General features: G+C 45.0%; 2 protein-coding genes across 4 annotated transcripts in view; one reads left to right on the forward strand and one right to left on the reverse strand.

The window, feature by feature from the left end:
• Positions 1 to 6,124, reverse strand: part of SLC7A7 (solute carrier family 7 member 7) — a 29,453-nt gene extending 23,329 nt beyond the window's left edge. The window contains exons 1-2 of one of the 3 annotated variants that reach the window (XM_039365133.1): positions 5,913 to 6,124; positions 1,069 to 1,587 (exon numbers count right to left, since the gene is read on the reverse strand). In XM_039365133.1, the coding sequence (XP_039221067.1) occupies positions 1,069 to 1,587; positions 5,913 to 6,000 (607 nt within the window). In that variant the 5' untranslated portion in view covers positions 6,001 to 6,124. Of the gene's footprint in view, positions 1 to 1,068; positions 1,588 to 3,644; positions 3,794 to 5,912 lie in introns of those variants that run through there. The other 2 variants (XM_039365134.1, XM_039365135.1) reach the window with 2 other exon arrangements.
• A 2,608-nt stretch (positions 6,125 to 8,732) lies between these two features.
• On the forward strand, positions 8,733 to 17,176 carry MRPL52 (mitochondrial ribosomal protein L52). Its single transcript, XM_039365119.1, has 5 exons — positions 8,733 to 8,854; positions 12,071 to 12,146; positions 12,790 to 12,857; positions 15,377 to 15,441; positions 16,964 to 17,176. The coding sequence occupies exons 1-5, from the start codon at positions 8,827 to 8,829 to the stop codon at positions 17,108 to 17,110; spliced, it is 384 nt and encodes a 127-aa protein (XP_039221053.1). The 5' UTR covers positions 8,733 to 8,826; the 3' UTR covers positions 17,111 to 17,176.
• The last annotated feature ends 5,046 nt before the right edge of the window (positions 17,177 to 22,222 follow it).

The following is a 22,222-nucleotide window of genomic DNA, read 5'->3' on the forward strand; positions in this document are numbered from 1 at the left end:
TACACCGAGCAGCAATCTGCCCTTCGCCCGGCCTGAACTGAGCTCTGGCAGAGCTTGAGATTCTTACCCAAAACGCCTCCCCAGCAAAGGACGGGTCCGGCCTCCACGCTTGGGAAGCTCAAAAACCTTCTCAAGAAGGTCTCCCCCCCCTTGGTGGGAATGCACGCGAGCTCGTGATTTTTGGAATAAGATTAAAGTATGGTTGGAAGAAATATTACAGCAAGTGGTAGAACCAAAAGCAGAACTCTTTCTATTAGGTTTAACGACGCAAAAGCGCGACAAAGGCGTACTTTATTTAATGCTACACAATTTTAACGGCTTCCAGACTGGTTTTTTGCTCAGAATTGGAGGAATAAGGGGACCCCAACGGAAGAAGAGATCCTGTATAAAATTTTATCATGTGCTGAGATGGACAGGCTTACAATGATTATGAAAGACAAGACAGAACACGAATACTTCGAAATCTGGGGCAAATTTTACCGTTGGTATGAATCAAGGAGAACTGCTTGGACTTCAAGTTAATGGTAGAATATATATATATATATATATATATATATATATATATATATATATATATATATATATATATATATATATATATCACTTGCTCCTCGAAGCACGAAGCTGAAAGCACCAGCCTGAAGATGACGAATGGGACTTCGTCGAAACGTTGCCAAGACACTTCCAATTTTACATGGGAGAAAACCCGAACAACCAAAGACCTACATACAAACACCCGCGAAAACCTCAGAAAACACACATATATAACTGTACATATAATTGTATCGTATAAAAGATAAGGCTTATATAGAGGTTAAGAACGATGTGTTAAGCTTTTGTACCAGGATAGGAACTGATAGGAAAACTCATTCTGGAATGTCATGTTTGTCCACTGTTGTTTTAATTGTATTATGAATAAAAATATTAAAAAAGAAAAGAAGAAGGTCTCCCCCCCTCCCAGATCAGGGCCGGAGAAGTCCGAAGGATCCTTAGAGGAGAGAGCGCCACGTCCTGGCCGTTGACCTCAACCGACCCTCCTCACCCACGCCCTTCCCCGACGGTACTCACAGATGCAGACGGCAGCCAGGAGACGGCCGGCCAGGTAGGGCGCCTCGCAGGATGGGAAAAAAGGTTGGACCAAGTAGTTGGCGAAAGTGATGGCGATGATGGCCTGGCTGGTGGGCTCTATGATGAGCAGAGAGGTCCACAGGCGGATGAACGCCAGCAGATGCCCGAAGGCTTCCAAGATATAGGCGTAGCTGGCCCCCGATTTTTTGATGGTGGTGCCCAGCTCGGCGTAGCAGAGGGCCCCGAAGACGGAGAAAAGGCCCCCCACGGCCCAGATGACGAGGGACAGTCCGTAGGACGCGCTGTAGGCCAGGACCCCCTTGGGCGAGACGAAGATGCCCGAGCCGATCATGTTGCCCACAATCAAGCAGACGCCATTGAGCAGCGAGATTTCCTTCTTCAGCTGCATCGTCTCCTCGGAGGATGAGCTGGACTCCAGCAACTTCCCATTAGCCGCGGTCTTAGCCGGGGTTTCATCCTGAGTGGCCGCCACCACATACTGGCCGGACCTGGTCATGGCTGGACAAAGGAGAAAATAACTCAGTTAGCGCCACGGTTGGAAGGGACACCACCACCATCATCACCACCACCCTACATCCCAAAAAGTGGGTTTCTTTCCTCTCCTTGGGGAATGAGTCAGACAATGTCTAGCTTCCCCCAACCTGGAGCCCTTCAGAATCAGAATAGAACCAGAAGGTCATATAGTCCAGCCCCCTGCTCAAGCCGGAGAGGCTATACCATTTCAGACAAGTGACTGTCCAGTCTCTTCTTAAAAACCTCCAATGATGGAGCGCCCACAATGTCAAATGTGCTCCTGTTAGCCCCGACTTAATAAGGCAAGAATCCATCCCGGACCAGTTTGAGGAACGTGGCATCAAAACAAGCTTTGCAGATCTAAACTCAGCTTGGCTTGCCTCTACGGAAGTAAAGCGCACCAAGACTGGATGCAGAGTTGGTTTGGTCCACTGCCGTGTGCCTCAAGGGGGTTTTACTAACTAAATCACAACTGGCCGATTCACACAAGCAGCGAACGCCCAGATCCAAATCAACCAGAATCTGATCTAGTACAGTGAAAAGCTAGGTCTCTTGTCTACCAGGAGAGTGAAAACTGGGAAGGCTGAAAGAGGTGTTCCTTGCTTCCCGCGGACCTGACTTTTTTTTTCTTTTTTGCTAGATCCAGGGGAAGAAAGCTCTAAATTCAATTGATTTATTTAAAAAAAATCAAATCTGGAAGAATAATCAAATGGGCAGGCGCAGACAGGTCCAGCATTCAGATGGCCGGCGGATTCCCTATAACAGTGGTGGCGAACCTATGGCACGCGTGCCAGAGGTGGCACTCGGAGCCCTCTCTGTGGGCACGCATGCCGCCGCTGCCAGCAGCTTGCACAGGTCCATTAGGCTGCTTCTGCCACCTGGGGCGGCAGCCACACCCAGCACAAAGGAGGCGAAGCGGCCAGCTTGCGAGCTTGAGTAGAGGTGGTAGAACATGCCCACAGCCAGCAAGCCAAAGGCCACCCTGAGCAGGGAAAGCTGGATCCCCATCGGCGCCATGGCCTCCCAGTCCCAGCTAGGATTGCATGCCTCCCCCATCTATGCTGGGCCACCTCCCCACCGCCCCACCCGCCAGAGACCCCCTGGATCTCCCCCATCCCTGCCCGGCCCCCACAGGCGTCCCCCCCCCATGAGCAGCATCAAGGTGGCCACGCCCACCCAATGGGCCACACCCCCATGCCCCCCCTGGCACTTTGCGATAAATAAGTGGGTTTGGGGTTGTGGTTTGGGCACTCGGCCTCTAAAAAGTTTGCCATCACTGCCCTGTAAGGTCAGAAATGCTACAGAAAGTCACATTTGGACAGGACTCTTTGTGAATGGGATCCAAGCAGGCTGCATTAACAGAGGGATAGAATCAAGATCACCTGAAGTATTAATATCACTTTACAAGGCCTTGGTAAGGCCACACTTGGAATACTGCATCCAGTTTTGGTCACCACGATGTAAAAAGGATGTTGAGACTCTAGAAAGAGTACAGAGAAGAGCAACAAAGAGGATTAGGGGACTGGAGGCTAAAACATATCAGGAATGGTTGTTGGAGTTGGGTATGTCTAGTTTAATGAAGAGAAGGACGAGAGGGTGACATGACAGCAGTATTCCAATATCTCAGGGGCTGCCATAAAGAAGAGGGAGTCCAGCTATTCTCCAAAGCACCTGAAGGCAGGACAAGAAGCAACGGGTGGAAACTAATCAAGGAGAGAAGCAACCAAGAACTAAGGAGAAACTTCCTGACAGTGAGAACAATTAATCAGTGGAACAGCCTGCCTCCAGAAGCAGTAAATGCTCCAACGCTGGAAGTTTTTAAGAAGAGACTGGACAGCCATTTGTCCGAAATGGTGTAGGGTTTCCTGGCTGAGCAGGGGGTTGGACTAGATGACCTCCAAGGTCCCTTCCAACTTTACGACTATTATTATAAAACGTGGGTTTCTGCTTTAATCGGTGGGGGGGGGGGGCAGATGTCCCGCCGATGGCTGGAAAGCAGGGGATCTAGAAAAAAAGGGGACAAGGATGAAGAAGGAGCTTGCCTGGAGAGATGGATTGAGTAGGACTCACCAGTTCTGGGCTTAGCTTGCTTTCCTCCCGTTGAACTGCCTGCCTGCCCTCGGACCAGCTTAAGACTAAAGAATGGAAAGCTGTCAGGACAGCACTTTTAACTTGAGGAACTAAGCAGGGTGGCTGGGGGAGGAGTGAGGGGGGGGTGAGGCATCGAGTCCAAGGTCCGCCTGGTGCCAGGTGGGGGCAGGGGCAGCCTACCTCATCCTTTGGAAGATAAAAGACTGCCAGTTCCTGCACATATTTAAGGAGAGCTCGGGGCAGGTCCCTTAAGCCAGCTGTGATTTCCTGCCTCTGCTTTCTGCATCCACTCTTCCACAAAGCCTCCGGGTTGCGCCCGGCTCTAGAGGAAAAGGGGGCTTCTGCAAATCCTAGAGTAGGGCGACCTCTCGGCTTAAACTTAAGAGGGTCCAGCTCATTCTCCAAAGCGCCCGAAGGCAGGACAAGAAGCAACGGATGGAAACTCATCACGGAGGGAAGCAACCTTAGAACTAAGGAGGAATTAGCCTGGCAGTGAGGATAATTAATCAGCGGAACAGCCTGCCTCCAGAAGCGGTGAATGCCCCAACACTGGAGGTTTTTAAGAAGAGACTGGACAGCCGTTGGTCTGAAATTGTAGAGGGTTGAAATAATAGAAAAAAAATCTTGTAGTTCTGGTTTTAGATGCTGGTGCTGGTTTGCTCTCCAAGCTTGTTTCAGTTCAGTTTTTGAATGTTTCATTACCAGACAAAAGTCTCTGTGACTCGTGTGGAGATATATACAAAGTATATACCTCATATGTACCCAAGACATACATACAGAGTCTCTGTGTCTCATGTGGAGAATGTACAATGTATATATATATGTACACAAGACATACATACAGAGTCTCTGTGTCTCGTGTGGAGAATGTACAATGTATATATATATGTACCCAAGACATACATACAGAGTCTCTGTGTCTCGTGTGGAGATACATACAATGTATATACCTCATATGTACACAAGACATACAGAGTCTCTGTGTCTCATGTGGAGATGTACAATGTATATATCTCATATGTACCCAAGACATGCAGTCTCTGTGTCTCGTGTGGAGATACATACAATGTATATATCTCATATGTACACAAGACATACAGAGTCTCTGTGTCTCGTGTGGAGATACATACAATGTATATATCTCATATGTACACAAGACATACAGTCTCTGTGTCTCGTGTGGAGATACATACAATGTATATATCTCATATGTACACAAGACATACACTCTGTGTCTCGTGTGGAGATACATACAATGTATATACCTTAGATTATATATCTCCACACAAAATATATATAAGCTAAAAGGGAATAGCTTGGAGAGCAAACCAATGCCAAAATGGTACACAAGACATACATACAGAGTCTCTGTGTCTCATGTGGAGATATGTACAATGTATATACTTCATATGTACACAAGACATACATACAGTCTCTGTGTCTCGTGTGGAGATATGTACAATGTATATACTTCATATGTACACAAGACATACATAGAGTCTTTGTGTTGTGTGGAGATATGTACAATGTATATACCTCATATGTACATAAGACATACAGAGTCTCCGTGTCTCATGTGAAGATATGTACAATGTATATATCTCATATGTATACAAGACATACATAAAGAGTCACCGTCTCATGTGGAGATACGTACAATGTATATATCTCATATGTACACAAGACAAACATACATAGAGTCTCTGTGTCTCATGTGGAGAGATGTACAATGTATATATATGTACACAAGACATACATACAGAGTCTCTGTGTCTCATGTGGAGATACATACAATGTATATACCACATATGTACACAAGACATACATACAGAGTCTCTGTGTCTCATGTGGAGATACATACAATGTATATACCTCATATGTACACAAGACATACATACAGAGTTTCTGTGTCTCGTGTGGAGATACATACAATGTATATACCTCATATGTACACAAGACATACATACAGAGTCTTTGTGTTGTGTGGAGATATGTACAGTGTATATACCTTATATTATGTATCTCCACAGAAAATATATATAAGCTAAAAGGGATTAGCTTGGAAAGCAAACCAATGCCAAAACGGTATCATAGGGTTTCCTGCCTCAGCAGGGGGTTGGACTAGAAGACCTCCAAGGTCCCTTCCAACTCGGTTATCCTGTTAATAACTTCCCAGTCCAAAGGCTGAGTCCCAGAGATAGCCCAGACTGTTTTGATACCAATAGAAGAGAATCTCCGTAGCTGAAGGTTGAACCGTGGGGTCCTCGGCGCGCGCTGAGCGCGACGATTCCTTTGTAGGTGCTTCATGACCCGACTAGGTGACAGGTTCACCCACTAGATTAGCAACACCAGCGTGTGCTACGATTAAGTAAACACGTTTTGAGCAGAAAATGCTTCTCATTTCCTCTTTGTGGCAACGGAGGGTTCTCGGCCCGGGTCAACCTTAAAAGAAGAAGAGGGGGGTGGGGAAAAGATAAATATAAGACAAGTATGAATCGAAAGTAGCTCTGGTACTTTTATTTTAGCCAGCTGGACACAAATCCATCTGTTGCACAGAATGCTGCTCAGTCATAACGAGCCCTTTGTTTTTGTGATTTTCATTTTCATTTTTTTAATCTGTGACTATTTTTGTCCGACAAAAGAATTCTGGAAAACTCGGCAGCTTACGTTCCTCTTTTCATATACACTTTCCACGTTTAAATTTATTATTTATTAATCAAATTTACATATCCCCCATCTCATTGTTTAAGTGACTCTGGACGGTTTCAAAGTAAAACAAGGATAGAATCCATATTAAAAAAAAAAACCTGTACAAAACTACACAGATAGCAAAAGCACCTCAAGTCATTCCCAGGGCTTAATTCCATATGTTAATTGACTGAGCCAGGTCTTAATGCTCTTCCAGAAATTGGGGGCCAAGATATGCCATACTGAGAGAGAGAGAGAAAGGTGAAAGTGACTGGTTGAAAGAGAAGTGCAGTCAGTCGCTTACTCTCCGCTCTAGGAAAGAGGCTTTACTTCGGAAAAATCTTGCCAATAAAATTGTAGGGACTTGTCCAGGCAGTCTCTGACAATCGGACATAACTGAATGGGAAAAAAATATATCATACATATTTATATATATGCCACCTATATGTCTGTCTGTCTATCTATATGCCACCTATAGTTGTACAGTATATATGCCATAAACGTATATGTATGTTACATGTAGTTATGTATATGCCACACATATTATAATTATATATATGCCACAAGGTTTATATATACACCACATATATTTATATATATGCCATGAAGTTTTATATTATATATATATATATATATTATATATATTATATATAAATATATATATATATATATATATATATATATATAGGTCTTTGGTTGTTCGGGTTTTCTCCCGCGTAAAATTGGAAGTGTCTTGGCGATGTTTCGACGAAGTCCCATTCGTCATCTTCAGGCTGATGTTTTCAGCTTCGTGCTTGCTGCTCGAAGCACGAAGCTGAAAACACCAGCCTGAAGATGACGAATGGGACTTTGTCGAAACATCGCCAAGACTCTTCCAATTTTACGCGAGAGAAAACCTGAATAACCAAAGACCTACATACAAACACCCGTGAAAACCTCAGAAAACATATATATATATATATGTTTGTGTGTGTGTGTGTGTGTGTGTGTGTGTGTACGTTATATGTGCCATCTTATATACATGCCACATATAGGTTATATGCCACAGTTGTTTATGCATACACACACACATGCACACATATATACAATGTGTATATATACACACATACTATTATATACTATACTATATATGCTATATATATTGTACGAAATAGAAAAGCACAATATAATACACACACACATAGCACATATAGTATATATATACTATATATGCTATGTGTGTGTGTATTATATTATATTATGCTTTTCTATTTCGTAAGCCTCCTAGAGCCCAGAGTTGCTTGATAGTGAAATGAACACTATATGAATTTAATAAAAATCAAATATAGTACACACACACACACAGAGAGAGAGAGAGAGAGAGAGAGAGAGAGAGAGAGCGAGAGCGAGAGCGAGACCCTTTTTCTTGAAAAAAAGAAGTGAAGCAAGTGAGGCCTCTGACGCTCTGGGGCTGGGCAAAGGGTCCACCTCGCATCCCATCATTCCCAGCTGGCTCTGCCAAGACCCGATGGGGGAGGACTGGAGAGCGCCAGGCTGCTTAAGAGAAAGGCGCTAATTTATTCCTCGGTCACTTGCATCAATCTGGGCCTCCCTCGGCCATCCGAACAGGCGGAACCCCAGATGACTGTTTACATAGTCGCCAAGGGCAACGGCTTCCTTAGCAACCAGCATCCAAGATGGCGCCAGGGACTCTAGGGACCGTTTGGAAAATGGCCGAGACGCCCTTTCCGCCCCTAAGAAACATGGCCGCCAGAATGCTCTGAAACGTCACGAATACTGCATTGGAACCTAGGCGAAGCCTTTCTTAGAAGTGTGATGTTTTCCTTAAAGTAACGAATAGATGGCAATTTGGTGATTATTATTGTTTATGCGAGCAGGGTAGGCCAGGGATAGGCAGCCTTGGCTCTTTTATGACTCGTGGACTTTAACTCCCAGAATTCCTGAGCCAGCCATGCTGGTTCAGGAATCCTGGGAGTTGAAGTCCACGAGTCATAAAAGAGTCAAGGTTGCCTATCCCTGGGCGAATAAGGACGCCCCATCCAAGATGGAAGCGGATCTCCGTTTCCGTTTGCAAAATGGAGTCTGATTTAGCTTCCGGGTCATGCACACCCAAATCCTCTAACGCCTGGGCCGAAAATGGCGGCTCTCACAGACGAATGGACACTGTCAATAGCCGGACAATACAATCCGCGTTGTTTTCCAAATGCCGCCCAGCGGTGGTCTCCGGAGAGTAGCTCCAGCCGATGCCTCGACGCTTCGCCCCTATCCAACGTTTTGCCCTTTGCCTACGAGACGTTCTACATCCGTACAAAATGGCGCCTCCCAGTCCACCGGTGACCGGATGAGGCGGAACTTCCGTTTGGACGACCCAAAAATGGCGCCTCCAGGGCCGGTTTGAACCGTGCGCCGTCGGTGAACGAGCAGCGCGCAACTCGGGTCTTCCGAATGGCGCTTCCCGTGACCCCGAGGCTGGGTATGGACCTCTTGAAGGCGAGAACGAGCGTGTCTGCGCGCGTGCACGGGCAGAAACGCGTGCCGAGAGAACGAATGGCTTATTATTCTGCTTTTCCTGGGATCGATTGCGTTGGTTTCAATGGGGCTGCCTTGGGAGGGCATGTGCGGAGACCCAGGTTGCAAAGGGAGAACCCTTCCCAATTAAGTATCCACTCCCAATATTCCCAGACATTGGAAGGACAACCTGCCCGGATGACCTCAAATTCCTAATTCAAATTCCTAATTCAGAAAGGTCCAAACTGCTCTATAAGCCCCGCGATGGCCCTATTGAGCAGTAAATGGGGTGGGGGGCTTGGCTAATGAAGAAATTGATATCCAGCCCGTTTTGTGAATGGTCGGAGCTGCATTTTTCCAACCCTAGCAACTAAGACGGGTGGACTTCAACTCCCAGGATTCCCCAGGCCTGCACAGCTAGCTGGGGAATTCTGGGAGTTGAAGTCCATCCATCTTAAAAGTTGGCAAAGTTGAGAAACATAGGGGTGAAGGGTCAAAATATGCCCCCTTAACACTGGACTGCAAGGCGTTCAAACCGGTCAGTCCTAGAAGAGATCAACCCCGACTGCTCTTTAGAAGGCCAGATCCTGAAGTTGAAACTCAAGTACTTTGGCCACCTAATGAGAAGGAAGGATTCACTGGAGAAGGGCCTAATGCTGGGAAAGATTGAGGGCAATAGAAGAAGGGGACGACAGAGAATGAGATAGCTGGAGTCACTGAAGCAGTAGATGTGAATTTAAATGGACTCCAGAAGATGGTAGAGGACAGGAAGACCTGGAGGAACATTGTCCATGGCGTCGCGACGGGTCGGACACGACTTCGCAATTAACAACAACAACACTGACAAATCTATTGCAACAGTACAGGCAGTCCTTGACTTTCAACAGAGGATGGGATGGGATGGGATAGGGCAGGGCTGGAAAGGACCTTGGAGGTCTTCTAGTCCAGCCCCCTACTCAAGTAGGAGAACTTACACCATCTCAGACAGGTGATTGTCTAGCCTCTTCTTAAAAATTTCCAGTGATGGAGCGCCCACGATTTCTGGTGGCAAGCTGTTCCACTGGTTGATTGTCCTCACTGTCAGGAAGTTTCTCCTTAGTTCCAGGTTGCTTCTCTCCTTGACCAGTTTCCAACCATTGTTTCTTGTCCTGCCCTCTGGTGCTTTGATGAACAGCCTGACCCCCTCTGCCTTGCGGCAGTCCCTCAGATACTGGAACCCATTTGAAGTTACCATGGCACCGAAAAAAATGACATGACCATTTTTCACACTACCGACTGTTGCAGCATCTCCATGGTCAAGTGTTCAAAATTCGAAGGCTTGGCAACTGTCTCATATTTATGACGGTTGCAGTGATCCCCTTTTTGTGACTTCTGACAAAGTCAATGGGGAAGTCAGATTCACTTAACTGTGTTACTAACTTAAGAGCTGCAGTGACTCTAGCAAGAAAGGTCGTTAAATGGGGCAAAACCCAGTTAACAAATGTCTCACTTAGCAACAGAAAATTTGGGCTCCATTGTGGTCACAAGTCAAGGACTATCTGTAATAGGTTCCCCCCCCCTCCTTGCGAAGCACATCCAGAATTTATAAGGTTGTACATCTATACACAACCCAATTGACCCCGGTGGTGTGTGTGGGGGGGAATAATATATCTTTTTGTCCTTTTTTTTTAATTCACATTTTCTTCAATATTTTTGTTTTGTTTCGTCCCTGTTTAATTTTTTTCTTTGGGATTTTGGATTTTAATTTTTTGGAATGCAATAAAATTTCAGGATCCAAACTGGGTGGTATATACAGGTCAGTTGCCAAGCATCTGAATTTTTGATCACGTGACCACAAAGGTTGTAAGTCACATTTTTCAGTGTCGTAACTTTGAATGATCACTAAATGAACTGTTGTAAGTCGAGTACTACCCATATTTTATGGATTGCAAGGATTAATAAAATTGGTTTTTTTAAAAAAAGAAAAAAATACATGAAACAGAAGGCTTCTGGGAAGCAAACCCTAGACTAATTCTAGTAATTTTCCTTCCACTGTTGCCGTGCTCATTGTTACATTTTAGCTCCTGTTTTTTCCTCTGATTCTTTCTTTACTCACTCAGCCTGGAGAGCACCTCAGTTAATACTTTCTTAACCACCTGGAGGCAGTGCAGGACTACTTTCATTCTGTATGAAACTTATCAAATATATGTAGCCATGATATTGTAGCTACATACACTTGATGAAGTTCAAAGGGAATAAAACTAGTTGTGTATTACAGTCAATATATGATTTTTTTAAAAAACCCACCCAGGAAGTACACTGTCTAAAAATCAAGAAATGTCCTTCCCCAATAGGGGTGAAAGATACCTAGAACCTTGTTAAATGAAACTTAATAGAACATCTCTTTCCTTCCTTCCTTCCTTCCTTCCTTCCTTCCTTCCTTCCTTCCTTCCTTCCTTCCTTCCTTCCTTCCCTGTCTTTCTTTCATTCTTTCTTTTTCTTTCCTTGCTTGCTTTCTGGTTTCCCCTTCTCTTCCTTTTTTCTTTCCTCCCTCTCTCTTCCCTTCCCTTCCTTCTTTCCCCTTCTTTCTTTCTCTCTCTCTCTTTCTTTCTTTCCTTGCTTCCTTCCTTTCTCCTTTTCCCTTCTCTTCCTTTTTTCTTTCCTTTCCTCCCTCCCTCCCTCTTCTTCCCTCCCTCCCCCCTCTCTTTCTTTCTTTCTTTCTTTCTTTCTTTCTTTCTTTCTTTCATATTTCTTAACCACCCATTCCGCTCAGAGAAGGGATCTGGGCAGTGTGCAATATAATCACTAAAATTAACATTAAAATCAAAATAATTTGTTAATTATTAATTAATAGTTAATAATCCATACCTCTCGGAAAGCATATGAAAAAGGAACGCAGGCTTTGTGCATCGTTTTTAAAGTTCGTCTCAGCTAGTAGGAGTTTTCTAAGTCTGACCTTGATAATGCTTGTAAAGCTTTGGCTACTCAAAAGAACCTGCAAGTAATAGGATAGATAGATAGATAGATAGATAGATAGATAGATAGATAGATAGATAGATAGATAGATAGATAGATAGATAGATGGAGAGAGAGAGAGAGAGATGATAGGGATGGATGGATGGATGTTAAATGGTTTGAAGAGGTTTCTAGGCCAAGGACACAGTTCAGCCATGTGTTTTCTGTCTGGTTTCTCACCCTGTAGGATCCCAGCTTGTGAAATTGGCTCGGAGTTTCCATTGCAATACCATGAAACTTGCCGGAAGTAAATGGAGAATAAAGTGAGTGCTATCTATCTATCTATCTATCTATCTATCTATCTATCTATCTATCTATCTATCTATCTATCATTTATCATCTGTCATCTATATCTATTATCTACCTATCTATATCTATCTATCATCTATCTATATCTATCATCACAATAAAACATTAAAACGGTAAATAGTCACACTAAAATTAATTTAGAAACTAACAAAGATGGGGAAGGAAGGGGCCAGGATGCCCTTGTGGGAGGAGGTGGGGTCTCTCTTGCAGACATTTCATTACCATACTAGGTAACCTCCTCAGGGCTAGTGCAAGATTAAACAAGGATCTTTTCTTAACTTGCTTCCAGAAGGAAGTTGTGGTTACTCCAACACTGGAGGTTTTTAAGAAGAGACTGGACAACCATTTATCTGAAATGGTATAGGTTTTCCTGCTTCAGAACGGGGTTGGACTAGAAAACCTCCAGGGTCCCTTCCAACTCAGTTTGCTGTGTTGGAAATGGGAGCTGTTGAGGGGGTCAGAACTGAGCAGGCCTGCCAAGCAAAATATTATTTACATTATCAGTCAAGGCAGAATCAAATCCCTTTCTTCCGTTAGTGATCGGTTTAATTTCCAAGAGCCGAACAAAACAATTTTGTCTTCTTCTTTTTTTTCCAGGCACGGTCTCCCAATAAATCCATCAGATCACAGTCCGACCACCGACTTACCAGATTGGTCTTTTGCTGGTAAATAAATAAACAAACAAACCAGTGGGGGGAGGGGGTGCATTATCTATTGATATTTATAGACTGCTTTTATGCCAGAGTCTCTTAAAGCAACTTGCAAGACGAAAGCAAAATAATAAAAATAAAGCCAAACCCCTTTCAGACATTGTTTTAGGAAACAAGTGATCATCCACAAAGGATAATCGTGCGGAGTTCAGTGGCCAGATGATTGACAAGGGGCTTGCGGGTGATGGAGAATTCCAGCCGGATTAAAATGGTTGCATAGCCCAATTTAAATGGCCGGGCGTCCCTTTTAAAGCTCTGAATGGCCTGGGACCTGGATACATCCGAGAATGTCCTGCTGGAATTATATCTACTCGTCCCAAACTGGTCCTCATGAAAGAGTACTAGTCCTCAATTTACGTCCATTCGTTTAGTGACCATTTAAAGTTATCAACAGCACTGAAAAAAAAGTGGACTTAGAACTGTTTTTGACACTTGACGGTTGCAGCATCCCCGTGGTCACGTGAACAAAATACACCTGTGGCTGTAAGCAATGATAAAACGACATATAGATTTGAAACCAGAGATATTCTTATTGGGCATGTTACCAGAAAACTATTAATAAAGGCAATACATATTTATTTTTACATAGATTAACAGCAGCTAGGAGAGTATATGCACAATATTAGAAAAAATGAAGAGACTCCTACAGAGGAGAATATAATTTAAAAAATACTGGAGTGCGTAGAAATGGATGGGTTAATGTTAAAAATTAAAGAAAAAGAAGAAACTGAATACTTTATGACATGGGAATTGTTTTACCCGTGGTTGGCTGACAGAAACAGAGGTTAGAAAGTTGGAAACATGAGGAAAATGAGAATTATATGAGGAAGATCTATAGTGGATTAGTAAATATTTTGATTGTTATTCAATTAATGTCAATGTGGAAAATACTATTTTTAACAATCTGATTGCTATTTCCTAGTACATGATTGTATTTTGATAAGATTACTATGAATGTGATGATTATTATATTCTAATATTTTTATATCCAGACAACACACTGTTCAAGACAGAAATGGAATTTTTGATATAATGTAGTAGTAGTAGTAGTAGTAGTAGTAGTACTAGTAGTAGTAGTAGTAGTAGTAGTAGTATCAGCCACTTGGCAACTGGCATGTATTTCAGTGGAGAACCCAGTTTCACACTACAACAGTGTTACTAACTTAACAACTGCAGTGATTCACTTAACATCTGTGGCTTTGCAAGGTGGTAAAATGAGGCAAACTGTCACCTCACAACTGTCTCACTTAGCAACAGAAAATTTGGGCTCAATTGTCATAAACAGCCATAAATAACAGAATAACAAGAGTTGGAAGGGATCTTGGAGGTTTTCTAGTCCAACCCCCTGCTCAGGCAAGAAACCCTAGACCAGGGGTAGGCAACTGTGGCTCTTTTATGACTCGTGGACTTCAACTCCCAGAATTCCTGAGCCGGCCATGCTGAGGGGAAAGGGAGAGTTTACAAGCTGAGCCATGCTGGCTCAGGAATTCTGGGAGTTGAAGTCCACAAGTCATGAAAGAGCCAAGGTTGCCTACCCCCTGCCCTAGACCATTCCAGACAAGTGGCTGTCCAGGCTCTTCTTAGAAACTTCCAAGTGTTGGAGCACCCACCACTTCTGGTGGCAAGCGGTTCCATTGGTTAATTTTTCTCCCCGTCAGGAAATTTCTCCTTACAATCTGGGTCAGTTGCCAAGAGTGCAAAATAAATGCTGGAATTGGGTATGTCTAGTTCAGTGTTTCCCAAACTTGACAATTTTAAGGCATGTGGACTTCAACTCCCAGAATTCCACAGCCAGCGTTGCTGGCTGTGGAATTCTGGGAGTTGAAGTCCTCATGCCTTAAAATTGTCAAGTTTGGGAAACACTGGTCTAGTTTAATGAAAAGAAGGACTAGGGAGTGACATGGTAGCCGTCTTCCGATATCGAAGGCCTGCTCCAAAGAAGAGGGAGTCAAGCTATTCCCCAAAGCACCTGAAGGCAGGACAAGAAACAGATCAAGGAGAGAAGCCACCTAAAACTTGAGGAGGAATTTCCTGACAGAACAATTAACCAGTGGAACAACCTGCCTCCAGAAGTTGTGGCTGCTCCATCACTGGAGGTTTTTAAGGAGAGATTGGACATCCAATTGATATAGGGTTTCCATCCTGAGCAGGGGGTTGGACTAGAAGACCTCCAAGGTCCCTTCCAACTCTTTATAGTCTGTGACCGCAGGGGCAGGATGTCAGAATTTCAGAACTGGGCTGTGATTCCCCTTTTCAGGCTCTGTCATGACTTCCGATGGTGTTTTAAGTAACCGGTCATAAGTCAGGGACTCCCTGTACTTCCGCAACTGTTAGAATCACCCCTGCAAGCTCAGGAAATCTGCTTGAAGTCAGTGTTGCACCTGCTGTCTGGTGCAAATGTCTGAAGACTGGGAACCAACAGCCTGCATCTTTAATAATGTTATATATTTCTCTCCCCCCCCCCCCCCCGGCAGATGGCAGGCCGGCCCCTCCCATGTCAGGCCAACTCCGAAGACAGGAAAAAAACCGGGAGATGGTGGTAAGTACCCTTTCTCACAGCCTGTGACACACACGACACACCCCAACTGCTTTCCTAGGGTGGTGTTTTGTATCCGTGTCTTGTAAGTCCCAAAGTGCTTTTTCAGGAGGCAGCTGGCCTTTCGTGTTTTTCTTCGAAGACCACCCACCTGAATAGAATCACAGAGTTGGAAGGGACCTTGTAGGTCATCTAGTCCACAGGTCGGCAACCTGCAGCTCCGGAGCCGCATGTGGCTCTTTGAGCCTTCCCATGCGGCTCCCAGCCTCCTCTGCCTTTGCAGAGAGACAGAGACAGAGAGAGGAATTGCGCTTCCCTGCTTCTCTCTCTCTCTGTGTGTGTGTGTGTATAATATATATAAAACAAAGAGAGTGCACTCACAGTGTTCTCTGAGGAGCTGAAAAGCTTACTGGGCGGAGCTCCTCCCTTTGCTGCGTCTCTGCAGGAAGCAGGAAGGGCAGGAGAGAGCTAGCTAGCTCAGCTAGGCTGACTCAGGAATTCTGGGAGTTGAAGTCCATGAGTCATAAAAGAGCCGAGGTTGCCTACCCCTGATCTTGTTGGACAACAGCCTGAAGCTTGTCAGGTGAGCAGCAGATAGGAGAGGGGGGGGGAGAAAGAGAGAGAGAGAGAAAGAGAGAGAGAGAGAGAGGAAAGAGAGAGAGAGAAAGAAAGAGAGCGGGGGAAGAGGAGTGGCAGACCAAGGGCAGATAGAGAGGGAGGGAGAGAGAGAGAGACCCTTTTGACATCTAAAATGAAGATAACACTGCATATATCCTTTTTTTACCTCTGTGTGTGTGTGTGTGTGTGTGTGTGTGTGTGTGTGTGTGTGTATATATATATATACATACATACATATACATATATATATACACACACACACACATACACACACACAAACACACACACACATACACATACACACACCTATAATAAAGGTAAAAAAGGATATATGCAGGGTTATCTTCATTTTAGATATCAAAATGGTTTTGCGGCTCCCGGTGTTTTGTTTTTGGTGGGAAACGGGTCCAAGTGGCTCTTTAAGTGTTTTGGGTTGCCTACCCCTGATCTAGTCCAACCCTCCCACCCAAGTAGGAGATCCTACACCAGGGGTGGGCAATCTTGGCTATTTGATGACTCATGGACTTCAACTCCCAGAATTCCTGAGCAAGGCTGGCTCAACTTGGAAACCTCTCCCTTTCCCCTCAGCATAGCTGGCTAATATACTACTACTACTACTACTACTACTACTACTACTACTACTACTACTACTACTATTATTATTATTATTATTATTATTATTCCAGTCTCTTCTTAAAAACCTCCAGTGTTGGAGCACCCACAACTTCTAGTGGCAAGTTGTTCCACTGGTTAAGTGTCCTCAGTGTTAGGAACTTTCTCCTTAATTCCAGGTTGCTTCTCTATGTTTTAGCCTCCAGTCCCCTGGAGGGGGAGCATGTGAAGGACATCTCCCCGGCCTGTTTAAAGGTCCCTTTTAACGCTCTTCTCTGATTTTTTGGCCTTTCAGAGGCGCATAGCCCAGCTCTCGTCAGAACTAGACCACGGAATGAAAAAGTGGGAAACTAAAATGGAAAAACAGAAACAAGATCAAGAAGAGAAGCGACGCAAGAGACTTCAGCCGAAAGGAGAGTCCCTCCAGCAGCTCTCGAAATAATGGCTCTTTCTTCCTGTGTAATTTGATAAATCTATGTATATTAAATCTATCTAGCTATAAAATCTATCCATGTATAATGAATGTATAAATCTACATATGAAGATCGGTTGGAGGAATTGGGCATGGCCAGTCTAGAGAAAAGAAGGACTTGGGGGGGGGGACATGTATTCCGGTATTTGAGGGGCTGTCCCAGAGAAGACAGGGGTGGTCCACCTATTCTCCAAAGCACCTGAAGGCAGGACAAGAAACAACGGGTGGAAACTAATCAAGGAGAAAAGCAACCTAGAACTAAGGAGAAATTTCCTGACCGTGAGGACAATTAACCAGTGGAACAACCTGCCTCCAGAAGTTGTAAGTGTTTCATCACTGGAGGTTTTTAAGAAAAGACTGGACAGCCACTCATCTGGAATAGTATAGGGCAGGGGTAGGCCACCTTGGCTCTTTTATGACTCATGGACTTCAACTCCCAGAATTCCTGAGCCAGCCATACTGAGGGGAAAGGGAGAGGTTTCCAAGCTGAGCCATGCTGGCTCAGGAATTCTGGGAGTTGAAGTCCACAAGTCATAAAAAGGGGCCATCGTTCCCCACTGGTCTAGGACAGGGGTAGGCCACCTTGGCTCTTTTATGACTGGTGGACTTCAACTCCCAGAATTCCTGAGCCAGCCATACTGAGGGGAAAGGGAGAGGTTTCCAGGCTGAGCCATGCTGGCTCAGGAAATTCTGGGAGTTGAAATCCATGAGTCATAAAAGCCACGGTTGCCTACCCCTGGTCTAGGGACTCCTGCTTGAGCAGGGGCTGGACTAGAAGACCTCCAAGGTCCCTTCCAGCTTTGTTATTCTGTATGGTCTGGGCCAGGGGTAGGCAACCTTGGCTCTTTTATGACTCGTGGACTTCAACTCCCAAAATTCCTGAGCCAGCCATACTGAGGGGAAAGGGAGAGGTTTCCAAGCTGAGCCAGGCTGCCTCAGGAATTCTGGGAGTTGAAGTCCACGAGTCATAAAAAGAGCCAAGGTTGCCTACCCCTGGTATAGGGTCTCCTGCTTGTGCAGGGGGTTGGACTGGAAGACCTCCAAGGCCCCTTCCACCTCTTGTTATTCTCCCTCCTCCTTTTTAGGAAGAGATTGGACAACCATTTGTCCAGAACGATATAGGATCTCCTGTCTGAGCACGGGGTTGGACTAGAAGACCTCCAAGGTTCCTTCCAGATCTATTCTGATGGATTGATGGATGTTTTTGTATTGGAGAGAACTGGGCGGTCACTGTTTTCTGTTCATTTTCTCCCTCTTTGTTTATAATCCAAGGTTGGAGGGGTGTGTATGTGTGTTTGCCCTGGCATTTTATCTGCATCACGAAGCCATGCCATTAACCAAGGTCTTGCTGCGTAGTTTCAACATACAGCTGTCACATACCTTCAATCCAGAGGGTGTTATCTTGCAGAAAGCCTTGCTCTTTTGTTTGTGTGTGTGGGGGGGGGAGGATGACCACAGCCCCCCTTTTTTAACACGTATGCACATCCCAATTTAATCTGCAGTTGAAAAGATTGACAAAATCTCTCTGGCAGGGAAAGATTCAAGGCTGTATTGGTGGAACGAGTCTTGCCTTGGGGGGGGAGCTCCTGCGATGTGAACTTTCCAGCAGGAAAGAGTGAGAACGATGGGTTTTATTATTATTTTGAACTCCTGCCCTGGAATTCGGTTCCCATGTTCCAACCCGGATCCTGGCTGCAAGAACAACGGGCCAGGACCGCTCAAGTCAAATCAGAACAGAGCTGGAAGGGACCTTGGAGATCTTCTAGTCCAACTCTCCTGCTCAAGCAGGAGACCCTACACCAGGGATAGGCAAGCTTGGCTCTTTTATGACTCGTGGACTTCAACTCCCAGAATTCCTGAGCCAGCATGAGGGAAACTTTGGCCCCTTCGTGACTTGTGGACTTCAACTCCCAGAATTCCTGAGCCAGCATGAGGGAAACTTTGGCCCCTTCATGACTGGTGGACTTCAACTCCCAGAATTCCTGAGCCAGCATGAGGGAAAATTTGGCCCCTTCATGACTGGTGGACTTCAACTCCCAGAATTCCTGAGCCAACATGAGGGAAAATTTGGCCCCTTCATGACTGGTGGACTTCAACTCCCAGAATTCCTGAGCCAGCCTGGCTCAGCTTGGAAACCTTTCCTTTTCCCCTCAGCATGGCTGGCTCAGGAATTCTGGGAGTTGAAGTCCACCAGTCATAAAAGAACCAAGGTGGCCTACCCCTGCCCTAGACCATTTCAGACAGTTGGCTGTCTGGTCTCTTCTTTAAAAACAGGAGGAGGAGGATAACAGAGCTGGAAGGGACCTTGGAGGTCTTCTAGTCCAACCCCCTACACCAGTGTTTCCCAAACTTGACAATTTTAAGGCATGTGGACTTCAACTCCCAGAATTCCACAGCCAGCAACGCTGGCTGTGGAATTCTGGGAGTTGAAGTCCTCATGCCTTAAAATTGTCAAGTTTGGGAAACACTGCCCTACACAAGCAGGAGACCCTATACCATTCCAGAAAAGTAGCTGTCCAGTCCCCTTAAAAACTTCCACTGTTGGTGCACCCACATTTTCTGGTGGCAAGCTGTTCCACTGGTTAATTGTTCTCAATGTTAGGAAGTTCCTCCTCAATTCCAGGTTGTTTTTCTTCTTGGTTAGTTTCCATCCGTTGTTTCTTGTCCTGCCTTCAGGTGCTTTGGAGAATAGGTGGACCCCCACACACACACACTTCTCTGGGGCAGCCCCTCAAACATTGGAAGACTGCCTTGTCCTTCTTTTCTCTAGACTGGCCATGCCCAAGTCCTGCAGCCGTTCTTCATATGTTTTTGTTTCAGGCCTTGGATCTTCTTAGCTGCTCTTCTTTGCACTTCCCCCCCCCCAAAGTCTCAACATCTTTTTTTTTTTTGTAACGTGGTGACCAAAACTGGATGCAGGATTCCAGGTGCGGCCTTACTGAGTCTTTATAAAGCAGTAACTCTGCAATAAAAAGTTAGTAAAATGCTTTCCCCACCACCACCACCAGCTTGCCTCGTGCGCCCAGAGAATCGAAGTGTCCACAAAAGGTTTAAAAGTTTAAAACGTCTTGGCTCGTTGCAGACAAAAGCCCAGGGGAGAGGCCGAAAATGGGAGGCTTTGCCAGGAAAGAGATGCATCCAGCTGGCTTAAAGATTTTGGAAACATTTAGGAAATCCCATCCTGGCTGAGATATTAAAAAACAGTCACCGCCAGTTTTGCAGGAATGTTGGATGCTTTTCTGCAAAAGACCCGCCTGAGCTCTCTTTCCATCCATGGGGGGTCCCTGCAAGCTTTCCCCCCCCTCCTGCTCTGGCCCTATGGGGACCTCTGCCTGCCAGAACTCAAGTCACAAGACTCCATGAAGGAAAATAGGAGCTGGGATGAGGCGTGCATTCTTCCTAAATCCTAAAGGATTGTCTTCGGTTTCTTTCCTCCCCTCCTTCGGTGCAAAATGACATTTCCCACCCGAGCTTTTTTCCCCCACTCGAAAATTACGAGAAAAAGTTTTAAGATGTTTCTTTTATTTTGGGGGAACATTCAATTTAAATTGATTAAACCCAAGGTTGATGCAAAACACACCGTTTCTGCCCTACGTTTTGGGCTCGGCCAGGCTGTCCCAAACAGGAGCCTTGCCAGGTTTTTCCCCCATTTAATCCATCCTCGCTGCGGCTCAGCACGATGGGCTTTGCTGCTCCCTCCGTTTGGAAGCCCCCCCCCCTCTTTCCTGGCCAGCTCCTTCCTCACACACCCCTCTTTTCATCTTTGCAAATTCCCTTCCTGTCTCCACCGCTCAACATCTGGAGCCTCAATGGGCGTTGAGCTTTTTCAATACAGGAACTCGGACGCCAAATTTAAGCCAGCGGCTGCGAAAGAGAATTTTGCTCTTGTTATTTCCATCTTGAAATTTGGGGGGGGGGGGTGGAGGAGAGGAAGGTCTGCATGGCTGCCCAGCCCTATAGGATCTTTGGGGGGGGGGTGGAAAAAAAATCTCTTTGCCCTTTTGCTTCCCGCTTGGTCATCTCCGCCTTGCTAATTCCATCTGTGTTTTGAACACAATTTTTTTTCCCTCCTACAGAAGGAGGGGGGGCGCTTCTGTAATTGCTTCCAGATGTGACAACCGCAAACAGAGGGATGAGATCAACGCTGGAGTCTTGTTGAGCTAAGCGCACGAGAGATCCCGCTGGGCGGCCAAGGCCGGGGAGGGGCCAAGTCACACCTCTTGCAGGGACAAGGCCTGTTCAGGTTCCACACGTAAGGGCCAGCTCAGCGCTTCCAGGGGCGATTCTCTCCTTCACCCCTCCTTCCTCTTTCCTCCCCCCCCCCAAATTTCACCCCAGTTGAGCTCCTGGCTGGCCTTGATGCAGCCCTTGAGCTGAGCACATACACCCCTCCTTCCACTCTCCCCACTGGATTATCCCTGACTCAGTCGAACTGAGGGCAAAATTGGAGTTGCATCAGCAGAGACAGGATACAGAGTGTGTGTGTGTGTGTGTCACGCATCCATCTCTGGAAATCTGATTTTAAGAAAAAATTAGATAGATGGTACGATGAGAGAGAGAGAGAGAGAGAGATGTGTCTCTCTCTGTGTGAGAGAGAGATAAGATAGATAATGATTGATATAGAAAGAGATAAGTGATTGATAGATAGATGACAGAATAATTGATAATGTTAGAGATGATAGATTGATATAATTAGAAGTAGAGATGATATGAGATAGATTGATGATAGACAGATAATTGATAAATGTTAGAGATAATGATAGATTGATAAATGATAGATATACATAATTAGAGAGATAGATATAGATATAAATGATTGATAGATTAGATAGATATAGATAGATATAGATAGAGACAGAGACACAGACAGATGATAGATATAGATGATTGATGAGAGATAGATAGATAGATAGATAGATAGATAGATAGATGACAGAATAATTGATAAATGTTAGAGATGATAGATTGATATAATTAGAAGTAGAGATGATATAGATGATATGAGATAGATTGATGATAGACAGATAATTGATAAATGTTAGAGATAATGATAGATTGATAAATGATAGATATACATAATTA

Source organism: Crotalus tigris, unplaced genomic scaffold (assembly GCF_016545835.1).
Source record: "Crotalus tigris isolate CLP2741 ecotype Arizona unplaced genomic scaffold, ASM1654583v1 scf7180000019964.508439, whole genome shotgun sequence".
Taxonomy (NCBI): domain Eukaryota; kingdom Metazoa; phylum Chordata; class Lepidosauria; order Squamata; family Viperidae; genus Crotalus; species Crotalus tigris.